At 35.4% G+C, this 13,192-nt stretch overlaps 1 protein-coding gene across 7 annotated transcripts in view; it reads left to right on the top strand.

Annotated features, from left to right (window-relative positions):
- MAGI3 (membrane associated guanylate kinase, WW and PDZ domain containing 3) overlaps window positions 1–13,192 on the top strand; it is a 435,962-nt gene that overhangs the window by 322,069 nt on the left and 100,701 nt on the right. For all 7 annotated transcript variants that reach the window (XM_081493374.1, XM_081493372.1, XM_081493371.1 and 4 more), the window contains one exon: window positions 881–997. Coding sequence is in view for 5 of the 7 variants with exons in the window: in XM_081493372.1 (XP_081349498.1) it covers window positions 881–997 (117 nt within the window). In the remaining 2 variants the exon portion in view is untranslated. The remainder of the gene's footprint in view (window positions 1–880; window positions 998–13,192) is intronic.

Here is a 13,192-nt window from a genome sequence, read left to right as displayed (position 1 = left end):
AGAAGTAGGCAGTTATGGGATGCGTGTTGAAGGGAGAACTGACAAAAATTGCTAATTAATTGCATTGAGGGATAGAAGTAAAAAGAAGAAATTGAGGATGACTTCTAGGTTTGGGGCTTGTTCTATTGGATTGTTGTTCTTGTTCAGTGGACTGCAGCATGCTGGGCTTCCCTGTCCCTCACCGTCTCCCAGAGTTTGCCCCAGTTCATGTCCATTGAATCAGTGATGCCATCCAGCCATCTCATCCTCTGTCGCCCTCTCCTCCTGCCTTCAGTCTTTCCCAGCGTCAGAGTCTTTTCCAGTTAATCAGCTGTTTGCTTGAGGTGGCCAAAGTATTGGACCTTCAGCTTCAGCAGGATTGTGGTAATTTTCTAAGACAGAGGAGGTGATTTTCTAAGACTAGAGGAGAGAAATGTAATGGGAGAGGATAGAATTAAGAGTTCTGTTTTGGTCATCTGAAATTTGAGGTACTTATTTATATATGATATAGATGAAGGAGTTTGATGCACTTGGAGTCTGGTGGAGTTAGGTCAGGGATAGAGATGTGATAAGAATTTGGAACTTACCTGTTTATGGATTGTACTTAAAGTCATGGGATTGAATGAAATTACCTTGGATATTTGTCATGCTCTCTGACCCATATCTGCTCCCTCTCTTGCCATGTAAAATTATGCCCACATTGTATATTATAGGTGTGTATTTTAATTATAGTACCTGTAATCGTTTGGTATAGTTATGTTATTTTGAATAAAATACTTTGATTTCTTTTATCCTATTTATGGCTAAATGGTTTAAGGGTATTCATTAACTAGCATTGATATTTAACTGGAGACCTAACAATTATTTATTTTGTCTTGTGTGTTTTTTGTTGTTGTTGTAGGCAAAGTCATTAATAAAGATTTGCGACATTACCTGAGTCTTCAGTTTCAGAAAGGATCAATTGACCATAAACTGCAGCAAGTGATCAGAGATAATCTCTATTTGAGAACCATTCCATGTAAGTATAAGATAGAATCAAAGAAATGTGGCCAAGATATCTTTATTTAATCAAGTATCTAGAAATAATTCTCTAGAGTATCTCATATGACATTGTGAAGATTAAGTTGGGGCACTGGAATGAAACAAAAATTGGATAAAGAGAAAATTTTTCAGAGGACTTTCAGATAGCAGATTCTATATTGTGACTTTTAAAAAATTCATTAGGGTTTAAGAATTTAATGATATAAATGTACATGTTGCTAACTAGATTTTTTCCCTATAAATCAATTTCTAAAGCCTATGCAGTTAAGACTTTTTTGTTTTCCATGCTTGGATACTGAGAACAAACATTTTATATTCATTATTAGGATATTACTGATTTTAAAATCTGCCCTTTCCCCAAAGGAAAACAGGAGGAAGCGTGCAGTGCTTGCTGCCTTCGAATTTTTACCTAGATGTTGGTGTATCCATTCCAGTTTTAATAGTTTTCATAGGAGCTGATTGTTGTTGTAATTTTGTTTTTGGCTGTTTTTTTTTTTTTTTTTTTAATAATAAATCATGTTAAGCTTGGTTTAATTAGTGTAGGTCTGGGGAAGAAGAAAAACAGTGAATAATAAAAGGGCCTAAAAGAACATTCTAATTTGTTTTACTTTTCAGTATATTTGTAACTCCTTGTGGATACTAGCTTTTACACTGTCTCTGGAATTCTTTATCTCTTTATCTTGTTATTTAATCTCACACAATGTCCAGTTTATCACCAAGCCTTCCTAATTATGCTCCTGAAGTACCTATCTCTCTGCACTATCATAGATACTCTCTCTTTCTTACTTAGACTTTAAACAACAAAAAAAATTTGCCATTATGTCGTTGTAAAGAACTTAGTAAAACTGACTTCAAAATCTTGATTCTAGCATTATACTAGTTGGTTCACTTGGGCAACCAAGTGATTACTTAACCTTCCTAAGGTTTCAGAATCTCCATGTATAAAATATGAAACCATAAGGCTCACTTCATATAGCTTTTAGAATTAAAGTGAGAGTATAATTGTAAACCACTTGATCTGGAGTAGCTACTCAAGCAGTGTTTGTCCCCTTGCCCCATTCTAACTGTGTCCCCTGCCTCCCGTGTCACCTCAGTCTAGTCCATCTTTAAAGTATACGTCTGATATTTTTCTTTGTTTTTTAAACTTTAATTTCAAACTTTTAATCATTTTTATGGTTAAAGTTAATAACACTATTATGAGGCTTATAAGATATATAGAAGTATATAAAATGAAACTATTTGCAAACACAAGTAACAGAGAAACAAACTGAACCACAGTGACTCATACCTAGGGCACATCTGATTCTTGCACATCTGTAGTTTATCCTTCAGAGAGTCCTGTTTACTAGCAGTCTAGACTTCTTAACATGGTATAAAATTTTTTGTTTTAAAATATGACCCCTTATCTATGCTATCCCCCTATAAATCTACCTTATCAGATTTCAGAATTGCAAGTCCTGCCTTTTTTGCATTTGCCTGATAAATCTTTTTATTCTTTTATCTTTCTGAATCTCACTCTGCTTCTCTGGTATCTCAGATGGTAAAGAATCTGCCAAAAAGAATAAATCTTACTATTCTTTTATCTTTCTGAATCTGTGTTTTATAAATAGTGTTGAACTTTGTACCCAGTGTGAAACTTTATATTTATTGACTTGATCAATACTTTTCATCTCAGTTTTGTCATGTTTTTGTATTTTGTAGCTAGTGTGAAACTTTATATTTATTGATGTGATATCTTTAGCCCCAGTTTTGTCATGTTTTTCTGTTTTACCTATACGCATGGGTGCGTGCTACATCACTTTAGTCGTGTCCAACTCTTTGTGACCCCATGGAGTGTAGACTGCCAGGCTCCTCAGTCCATGGGATTCTGCAGGCATGAATACTGGAGTGGGTTGCCATGCCCTCTTCTAGGCGAGCTTCCTGATCCAGGGGTTTCTTGCATTGGCAGGCAGGTTCTTTACCACTAGCACCATTTTGCCTATGGGAATCCCCATTTTACCTATTTTCAAGTCTTTTATAAAAAAAGCCTTTCACTGTGTAATCTATTTTATTTGATCTCTCTTTTTAGGAAGAGTTATATCTTTATTCTAATGGCTACCTTTATATAGTACTCTGTTCCTCCTCACTTTTATTTGGTCATACTATGAGCAATACTAAAATTGTACAGTCATTTCTTCTTCATCCTTCCTTCTCCCTCTCCCATCATCTGACCTGAGGTACTATCTTTTATTCCCACAAATATAAGGTAATCATCAAGCTTACTCTCCTTTGCATTTTCTCTCCGCATTCTCCCTGTTTTTTGATCCTGGATCTGTGTCTATATTGGTAATGCAAGCAACCATTATGTACTGCAGTCTCCCCTTTATAATCATTTATTCTCCATTCTATGCTTAGATACACATTTAACCAAACTACCAACCCTGTGTTATCGTTTCTTCAATAATTCTGGTTGTCTGAAGCTTGTTCTCTACCAGATATCCATGAAGAGTTCACAGAATCATTATATCAATTGTCTGTGATCTTTATACTTTAAAAGTTTGTGTGGATGGATATGAGATTTTTGGCTCGTAACTTCTTGCCCTGTCTTAATTATCTAATTGTCTTTTGGCATAAAGCATTGCTCTTAAAAAAAAAAAAAAAACCTGAACACAATCTGAGCTTTATTCCCTTATAAGTAACTTGATATTTTGCCCACATGGGGTTTCTCAGGGCAGCATTTTTAGTCTCGTATCTCTAGAGCTTCCTCTTGCCTTGTTAAAGCAAATTAATAAAAATATGTACTTGTACTTTCTGCTGCCCTCTGCCACTTTTACTTGAATCTTCTTTTTAACTTACATTTATTGTCCTAGTTTTGCAGTTTCTCCCCAGTGTGAAGTTTTTCCCTAGAAAGGAGCTCTAGTTTATTTAATTCACAAGTTCCAAATGGCTATAGTCATTTCAGATCCTAATAGGAACTTCTGACTTAAAAATTGAACTGTCTAAAACCCTTCCAAGAATCTAGAAGCGCTTATGCATCAGTAGCAGTTAGCAAATTGGATGGTCACATCTGTTCTCTAAATGTAATTCTTTACTAAAAGATACCAGATCTTTCTGGAGAAAATTCTGATTCCTAGCCTAGAGTAAGGAAAGTGCAAGGTGAGTTTGGAACGTCCAGTTGTACTAGAAAGTATGTTTAAAAAATTTTGGGGACATATCAGAAGAACACTTAGGAGAAAAGCCACCTAGTAGGGGTGCCCACTGACAAAACCTGAGACAATTTAAACAACGAAATTAATGAGAGAAAGAGACTTCTGCTGTTGTCAGACATTTCACAGAGCACAACTGTGATCCCTAAGAGAATAGGAAGGAGATCACACACAAAAGAATCCTGTAATTTCATCAGCTTTCTGCCTGGAGGCACTTTTGAGGCTATAACACTTGGAGGAAGAGCCTAGGCTGTTTAGCAGACTCTGAGTTGAGGGTACAGAAATATGTGTTCAAGAATTCTGAGATGTTAGAAATTTGCAGGGCTGGGTATCAGAGAAGAAGAGATATAAAGAAAGCTCAGGCAAACTGCATTAGGTGCCTTCTTGGATTTATTGCTGAATACTAAGCTGAGAACGTGACTTCACAAAGCAGGCAAAGAACTCTGTGAGCTGTAAGGTTAACAATTCCCAGAGCTTACACAGGGCCAAGAGTAGTTTGAGTTCTAACCAACCTGAGTGGAGAGACCCCGTAAGGGTCATGGCTTACTAGTAGTGTTACAGGAGCCATAGATTTAGACCCACTTTAACAAAGTTTAATTTAAAAAGTCCCAAAAGGATCAAGTGAATATGCATGTAACTTATCTAGTTAGCAAAAATAAAGGAAGAGAGGGAGAAAAGGGGGGAAAAATAAGAACTCTTTAAAGGAAGACAAAAAAATCTAGATACTGAATAGCATCATATTCATAATGTCTAGTGTCTAATAAATAATTACTAGGCATAAAAACAAAAAAATGTGACTCATAATTAAAAGTGAGCTGATTAAAGAAAGAAAAAAAACAGGAATGACACAGATAATGACCATACCAAAATTTTTAAAGTTATCTCATAAATATGCTCAAGGATTTAAAGGACAAAATGAACAGAATGAAGAGAAAACAAGATACATATTTTTAAAAGGAACTATATGGAACTTCAAAAACTCACTGGATAAGTTTAACATAGCAGATTAGAAACTGCAACAGAAAAGATTGGTGAACTGGAAGACCTAACAATATAAATTAATCAAACAGAGGAAACAGAATACAAAAGTGAACTTTTAAAAAACAATCAAACAGTGAGAGAGACAGGGACAGTTCTACTTTTGCCACAAAGCACTTCCTCATACTGGGTTTACCCTCTTATCATAAATAATTGGGCAAGATATCTGTAACATCTGTTTTCAGACCTTGGATTACAGACAGAACAGGACTGTGATCTCTTCATATCGACTGTGGCACGCTATCAAGCCAAAGTGGGGGAAGCAGAACAAACATTTGAAAAAATAGTGGCTGAATTGTTTCCAGGTTCAATGAAAACTATAAACCAGTAGACCTAAGAGTATCAACAAACCTCAAGCAGTAGAAACATTAAAAAAAAAATCAATGTACGTCGTAATCTAATTGCTGAAAACCACAGAAAATATGAAAGGCAGACAGAAAAAGAGATCATACAAGGAAATATAGATTGACTACAGACTTATCAACAGAAACAGTACAAGCTGGAAGCCAATCAAATGTTATCTTCAAGATGCTGGAAGGAAGAAGATGCCAACCTAGATTTGTATACAGTAAAAATATTCTTAAAAATAAAAAGAAAGAAATTTTTGAGACAAAAAAAAAAGGATGAGGGAATTTTTCTCCAGTAGACTTGTACTATAAAAAATAGTAAAGAAAATTCTTCAGATGGAATGGAAATGATGTCAGAATGAGAACTAAAAGGAAAATAGAAAACTTCATAATTACATTCAAGATATCAATACCTGCTTTAGGAAAAGTAAGTGAAAAATCAACAAGATCATAACATGAATAACACTTTCAGCCAACTTGACCGAACTGTTACTTGTTAGAGCATTCCATCCAACAGCACAGGAATATACATTCTTTAGTGCACATGGGACATATACAAATGTAGATCATATTCTGGACCATAAAACAAGATTCACTATATTTAAGAGGATTTCAAACATGTAAAATATGTTCTCTGATCCTAGTGGAATTAGAAATCATTTACAGAAAGATATATAGAAAATCTCCAAATATTTGGAAATTAAATTGCTACACTTCTAACTAACTTGTGAGTTAAAGAATAAGCCACAAGAAAAATTACAATGTATCACACATTTCACTACAGTATATCAATTTGTGGGGTGTTGCTAGAGCAGTATTTAGAGGGAAATTTATAGTAATGAATACTTACATTAGAAAATAATAAAGATCTCTATCGATGATCTAAATTTCTACCTTAAGAGCAAAGTAAACCCAAATTAAGTAGCAGGAAGGAAATAATAAAAAGCAGAAATCAATAAACTAGAAAATAGAGAAACAATAGAGAGAAATCTGTGAAATTCAGAGCTGCTTCTTAAAGATGAATAGAAGTGATAAACATTATTGGGAATGAGAGAGAGTATCACTGAAAATCCTACAGAGGTTAAGTCGATAATAAGGAATTTTCTAAACTACTTACACCAGTAAACTCAACAACTCATATGAAATGTATAAACCTCTTGGAAGACAAAAACTACCAATGCTCACTCAGAAAGAAATAGAAGAACTGAACAGCCTTGTATCTATTAAAGAAATTAAATTTGTCGTTTTTACTTTTCCCGTAGAGAAAACTTCAGGCCCAGATGGTACTAGTAAATTGTTCCAAATATTTAAAGAAATAATGCCAATTCTATACAGCTTCTTCTGAAAAGTAGAACATTTCCCAATCTCACTCCATGATCTGAGCATTATCCTGATTCTAAAGCCAGATGAAAACGTTAAGAGGATGAGACCAAAATTTTTCATGAACATAGGCTCAAAATCCTTTATTTTAGCAAATCAATACATAGCAATATAGAAAAAAGGTAACACATTTTGACCAATTGAGATTTGTCCCAGGAATGCAAGGTTGGTATAACATGTGAAGATGAATATAGTAACCAACTAGAAAAGCCATATGATCTTCTCCATAGGTGTTGAAAAAAACATTTGACAAAAATTCAACTTGAGTTCATGATATAATCTCTCAGAAAACTAGTTTGCCAGTTTATTACTCACAGCCTCTTGGCTTCAAATCTACTCTTTTTGCCTACTTATGATATTGTCACATTTTCTCCTTACCATCTGGCACAACGTTGAGCTTTGTCAGTAGAAGGTGTAGGAAAGATACTGGAGAAAAAAAGAGTCTTTTTTCCTGGTTTCAGTGTGCCTTTTTCTTTTTGCTTCTGCCTGCAAAAAGATACTCAGTTTCACCAGCACTCTAGCAGTCAGCTACCCAGGGGCAAGTTCAGTGGTACACATGGATGGGGTAGGGAGGGGAGTGAGGGGTAGGAGTGGAGGGAGTCCCAGCAGTGAGTTCGGGAACACACTCACATAGGTGGCTTCATAAATTCCATCAATGTGCCAGCTGAGTTCCTCACAGTTTCCTGATGAGTTCTGTGGGGAACCCTTCAGGCCCCCCAGATTTCAGCAAAATCTCTTGCAAATGTTTTTCCAGTGGGTTTCCAGCAAGCTCAGCCAGTTTCCCAGCTGATTTTCTAGTAAGTCCAAAACACCCCGCTACATGTCCCTTCCACTCAAGGCCATTTGCTGGTGAATTTTATTGGTATTCCAGCAGACCCTGCCCACCAGCCTCAACTCACTGATGGTGAACCAGCTGTGTCCCAAGGCAACCCAGCAAACTTCTCTACCATCCAGTGGGCTGCTGGGCACCTTCTCCAAAAAGGTCTGAATCTCAGACTTTGAGAGCATCTCTTTCTTCCAAGTTTTTTCCTTACTTGGATATTCTTGCTCAGCTTTAGGATGATACTCTTTGGAATTCTCTTTTATTCTGCCTTAGTTAAATCTTTATAAATAGTTAATAATCTTTACATTAGGTTAGTCCTTGTTCAAGTTACCATCTAGTTTCTTCCTCCTGCTTGGACCCTGGATGATATAGGATTGGTACTGGTAGCAGTCCCAGGAGACAGATGCTCCAAGAAGGGATTTTAAGATTGCTTTTGGGTGTGTACTTGGGCTTGAGCACAGAGCCAAATTCCTTCCAGCGGGAAGCAGGTTGCTGGTAATTTGTGACAAATGATATCATCATTTAATCTTAGTATAACCTGTGGCTGATTGTGACGAAGTACCAGCTGAGCCAAGTACCTTGCAAACCCTAATGACGGCTACGCTTCACCATTAGAGCAGTAATAATGGCTCCGAACTGGAGAAGGAAGTGGCAACCGACTCCAGTACTCTTGCCTGGAAAATCCCATGGACGGAGGAGCCTGGTAGGCTACAGTCCATGGGGTTGCGAAGAGTCGGACATGACTGAGCAACTTCACTTTCACTTTTCACTTTCATGCATTGGAGAAGGAAATGGCAACCCACTCCAGTATTCTTGCCTGGAGAATCCCAGGGACATAGGAGCCTGGTGGGCTGCCGTCTATGGGGTCGCACCGAGTCGGACACGACTGAAGCAATTTAGCAGCAGCAGCAATGGCTCTGAACACTGAGGTGTGGGATGGTTTCTCCTGAGTGCACCAAGTGCTTAAAGAGAAAAAATGACAGCGTAAAATCAAATGGTTTAATATTATTAAAAATTAATGTAACAAGATTTTGATAACATTTTTAAATGGTCTCAGCCTGATACAGGCATTTGCTAACAAAAAGTCTTAAAATAATGAACACTAACACAAAATAAATGCCAAATAAAAATCATCTAAAAATTTGAAAGATAATACTACAGATATTTAATATTTGAATTTTTCACTCCTGAAATGAAAATTTGAAGCACACAAAGTATCAGTTGTATTATCTGATTGCCTTGATCTTTGGTAACAACTATTCAGACATAGGAAAAAATATTTCATTTTGCACTGGTCATTCATATAAGCTTGTTTCCTTTTTTAATGCTGAAAGTACTTGTTTTCTTGCCCTGATTGTTTGTTTTTGCTATTGAAGTCTATGTTGCTTTTACTTCAGATTGTAGACTAGTTTCTGATTTCAGGCTGAAGTATTCTACAACAGCATTCACATCTTGCACTTATTTACAAAGCTCTGCAACTTGTAGCAAATACCAGATGGAGGAAAATATCAGAGAACATTGTTGAATAGTGTTCAGGTAACATTCAGATGCCCTGACCAATGTTAAAAACATTACATAGAATCATGTTGAAGCTGCCAACTTAGGGTCTTATCTGGCCTTCAGTATTATATTTGCAAGAACAACCCACTGTTATCATCAGAGCCCTGGCCACACACTTGCAGCAAGGGAACAGCTGCAGGTAAGACTGATGGATAGATTATGTCTGCTGCTCTCCCCTATGCTTCTGTCCTAGTCCCTGGAAATGTCAGCTTTAACGTTTCATTCTGCTTTCAGTGTTTCTTGCTCTTGCTTTCAATTGATATCAATACATTGTTTCAAACCAGTAACATCTCTATGTTAAATTATTAAGCTTTAATTCTCACAATAGAACTATATATTTTTTCCTCTTCATTTTCCCCTTCAACTCATTTTTCTTGGGATTTAGAAAAAGTAAATCTGTCAGGAAGCTCTAGAAAGGAATTCCTACATGGAAACAATAATGTAAAACAGCTATAGCTCTTATATATTGTTTTTGGGAATGCAAAGTAGTATGTCTGCTTTGAACTTTTTCTTATATAAAGTTAAGCATACACTTATCATATGACCCAGCAATTCTACTCTTAGGTATTAACCCAACATAAATTTAAATATAAATCTACCCAAAGACTTGTAAATGTACAACAGCTTTTTATATAGTATCTAAAATCTGGAAACAACCTAAATGTCCACCAGTGGTGAATGCATAATCAAATTTTGGTGTATCTATACAGTGGAATTGGAATACCCCTCAGTAATAAAAGGATATTGAACAACAAACTGGATGAATCTCAAAAGCATCATGCAAAGTGAAAGAAGCCAGACACACAAACCACTACTGAAATCAAATTAATGTGTGATTTCATTTATGTGAGCGTCTATTAAAGGCAGAACTATAGTGACAATAGACCAGTGGCTGCCATAGGATGGGAGACTACAAAAGGGCACAAAGAGACTTTTGAGGGTGATGGTTCCCAAAATTCATAGAATTCTATCACTAGAATTAGTGAATTGTATTATAGGTAAATTGTACCATTAGAACTAGTCAATTTTATTATAGATAAATTATGTAAAATGACCAAATAAACTCCCAGAATTTTATTCTTTCATACTATGAACAATTAACAAATGAAAATTTGTAGAAAAATACCATGTATAGCATAAAAATAGCATAAAAAGAGTTGAAATACCTAATTCATCTCTAAATATAAAGGATAAAGATCTCTATAAGGTGAAATTAATGGACATTAAGGAAGATCTAAATATTTTGACAGAGATTTCTTGTTCATGGATTAAAGACTCAATATGGTAAAGATTTCAGTTCTCCTCAAATGGATTAATAGATTCAATCTAATTCAATAAAAATTTCAGCATTTGTAGCCTATCTGATCCTAGAATTTATATAGAAAGGCTATGAATAGAAAAAAAATAAGGTAAGTGAACTTTTTCTGCTATATCTCAAGATGTATCACAGCAGTATAATAATTACAACACTGTGATAAAGGTGCAGGAATAGTTGGTAGGTAAATGGGATGTAGACACTGAGTCTTATATGGGCATTTCTGTATAGGATTCCTGGGAAAGGAGTGCCATGGCTGATTAGAGGAGAAAATACTGATTTTTTTTAATAAATCTTGTTGAATAAGCATTTGGGGGAAAAAAGGAAATTGGGCTACTACTGCCCATCAAACCAAAAAAAAAGAAAAAGCTTTAGTACATTAAAGTACTAGGCGTGAAAGGCAAAGCTGTAATGCTTTTTTAAAAAGAATGTAGAATACCTCCATGGCCTTGGAAAGGATTTCTTCAGCAAAACACAAAACCATTAGCTCTAAAGGAAAGAATTGATAAATTTGACTACATTAAAATGAAAACTTCTGTCATCAAAGGACCGTTTATTTAAAAAAAAAAAAGGTGAAATCACAGTGAGAGAAGATACTGTCTGTTTTGCAACATTTGTTTCAATAATGCAGGTAAGTAGGTAGGAGAATGATGTCAACTGAACTGAGAAGTAACATTGGTTCTTATTTCATTTTCCCTAGCCCAATCTTGTGTATGATAAAGTAGCAGCAAGTAAACACAGAATATACAAACATAGCTGAATGTTGCTTTTGTTTTACTGTATATGATGCCTGTTCACCTCAATTTGGCTTCTTTTCTCAATTTGAACTTGTACTTTATCTTAAAATTATTGATTGTACCTTTTGCCTTGTCTTATTATTCAATATCCTCAACCCTCTGTACCTTTCTGTCAAGCTACCTTTTCATAGAAAATTTTAAAGACGAAGTATTTTATTTAGTGTTTTTTTTTTTAGGAACATAACAATCTACTAAATTGTATTAATATTTTTCATGGGGATTGTTATTGGCTTTACCAATGCTCTGTTTACTAAGCTGCAGCAGAGTTTGAGAGATCAACCCTATCCTGTTTTCTCCATAAGTTTTTCTTATTTTTGGTGTATGATTTTGCAGAAAGCACTATTTGAAGAAAGCCTATTTCTGTAGCAGAAACACCCCATTTGCAACCACATATATCTGGCAAAAGACTGCAGTGCTAAGATACAATTATTTCACATTTTAGCCTCTCTACAATTGGAATGCATCTTGCAATATGTGAAATATTTCAATTATAATTGCCAGGGTTTTTCTCTTTTTTAGGGTAAAATAATGGTGTATTTTAGAAGCTATTGATTACTTAGATTTGATGAAGTAATGTAGTATCTAAAATGTAAAGAACTACGATTTTAAAGACAGGGAGCCCAACAGAGAAGTGGCAGACTTGAGCAGCCACTTTACAACAGAAGAAATCTCTATGGTTTGTAAATATATGAAAAAGAATGTTTAATCTTTTAAAGTGGTTGCACATTGAATACAATGTGAGATACCTTTATAATACTTAACATGTTGGCAGAAGTTTAAAAACATAAGTATTGATGTGGACACAAAAGGATGCATGTGGTATGATTCCAATCCCATCAAGTTGCAAAGCAGGCAAAACTAAGCTGTGTTGCTCAGAAATGCATTTCTTAGTTGCTAAAAACATTTTTAAAAAGAAAAGAAATCATCACAAATGTAAAGATGATGGTCACGTTGGGGGTGGAGGGAGGGAGAGATTTGTGATTGGAGACATATGAGGGGGCTTTTGGCGTCCTAGTAATGTTCTGTTTCTTCATCTGGATGAGTTTGCTTTGTTATTGCTTATTACTACTAAACTTTATATATATGTTTTATGTACTTTTCTGTACATTTCAGAATAAAACAGAAAAAGGAGGGAGTGATCAGTTATGTCAAAGGTTGTTGATTTGCCAGGTTATGGACTGACACTTGACCATTGGGTTAAGCAAAGTGGAGACTTCTGATTCACAGACTGTCTCAGTGGGACTGGTTGAGGCAGTGATCTGATTGGAATGGGCTCAAGAGAAAATGAGAGGAGAGGAGTTGGACACTGAGTAAGAAGAACTTGAAGGAATTTTTATGTAAAAAGGAGCAATATAATGTTGATTGGAGGGGATGTACAAAGCTTTACATTAAGTGTATAGAGAGTATCAAGAGAATAGAAAGGTAAATTTTCTGGAATGCTGAGGGCAGTGGAGTTGGATAGGGGAAGGTAGAAAACTTTTTATGTGTATGAGAGTACATTATTTGAAGGGGAACAAGTGAAAATTTATAATACATTTGTAAAGAGAATTAACATTCAAGCTACTTTGTAAGTGTTGGAAATATATATGCTGGAATCACACATTTTATGTTTATTAATGGAAAGAATCATCATCTTGCTCAGTGCCACTTTGCAGAAAGAGAACCAAGCCCAGAGGGATTAAGTGCTTGCTCGAAATTTTACCATTAATAATTATCCTAGACTAAAA

The sequence above is a fragment of the Giraffa tippelskirchi genome, chromosome 5, assembly GCF_054371585.1.
Source record: "Giraffa tippelskirchi isolate mGirTip1 chromosome 5, T2T-mGirTip1v1.2.pri, whole genome shotgun sequence".
Classification (NCBI taxonomy): domain Eukaryota; kingdom Metazoa; phylum Chordata; class Mammalia; order Artiodactyla; family Giraffidae; genus Giraffa; species Giraffa tippelskirchi.
The sequence above is the reverse complement of the archived record's forward strand: the minus strand, read 5'-3'. Positions and strand labels throughout refer to the sequence as shown.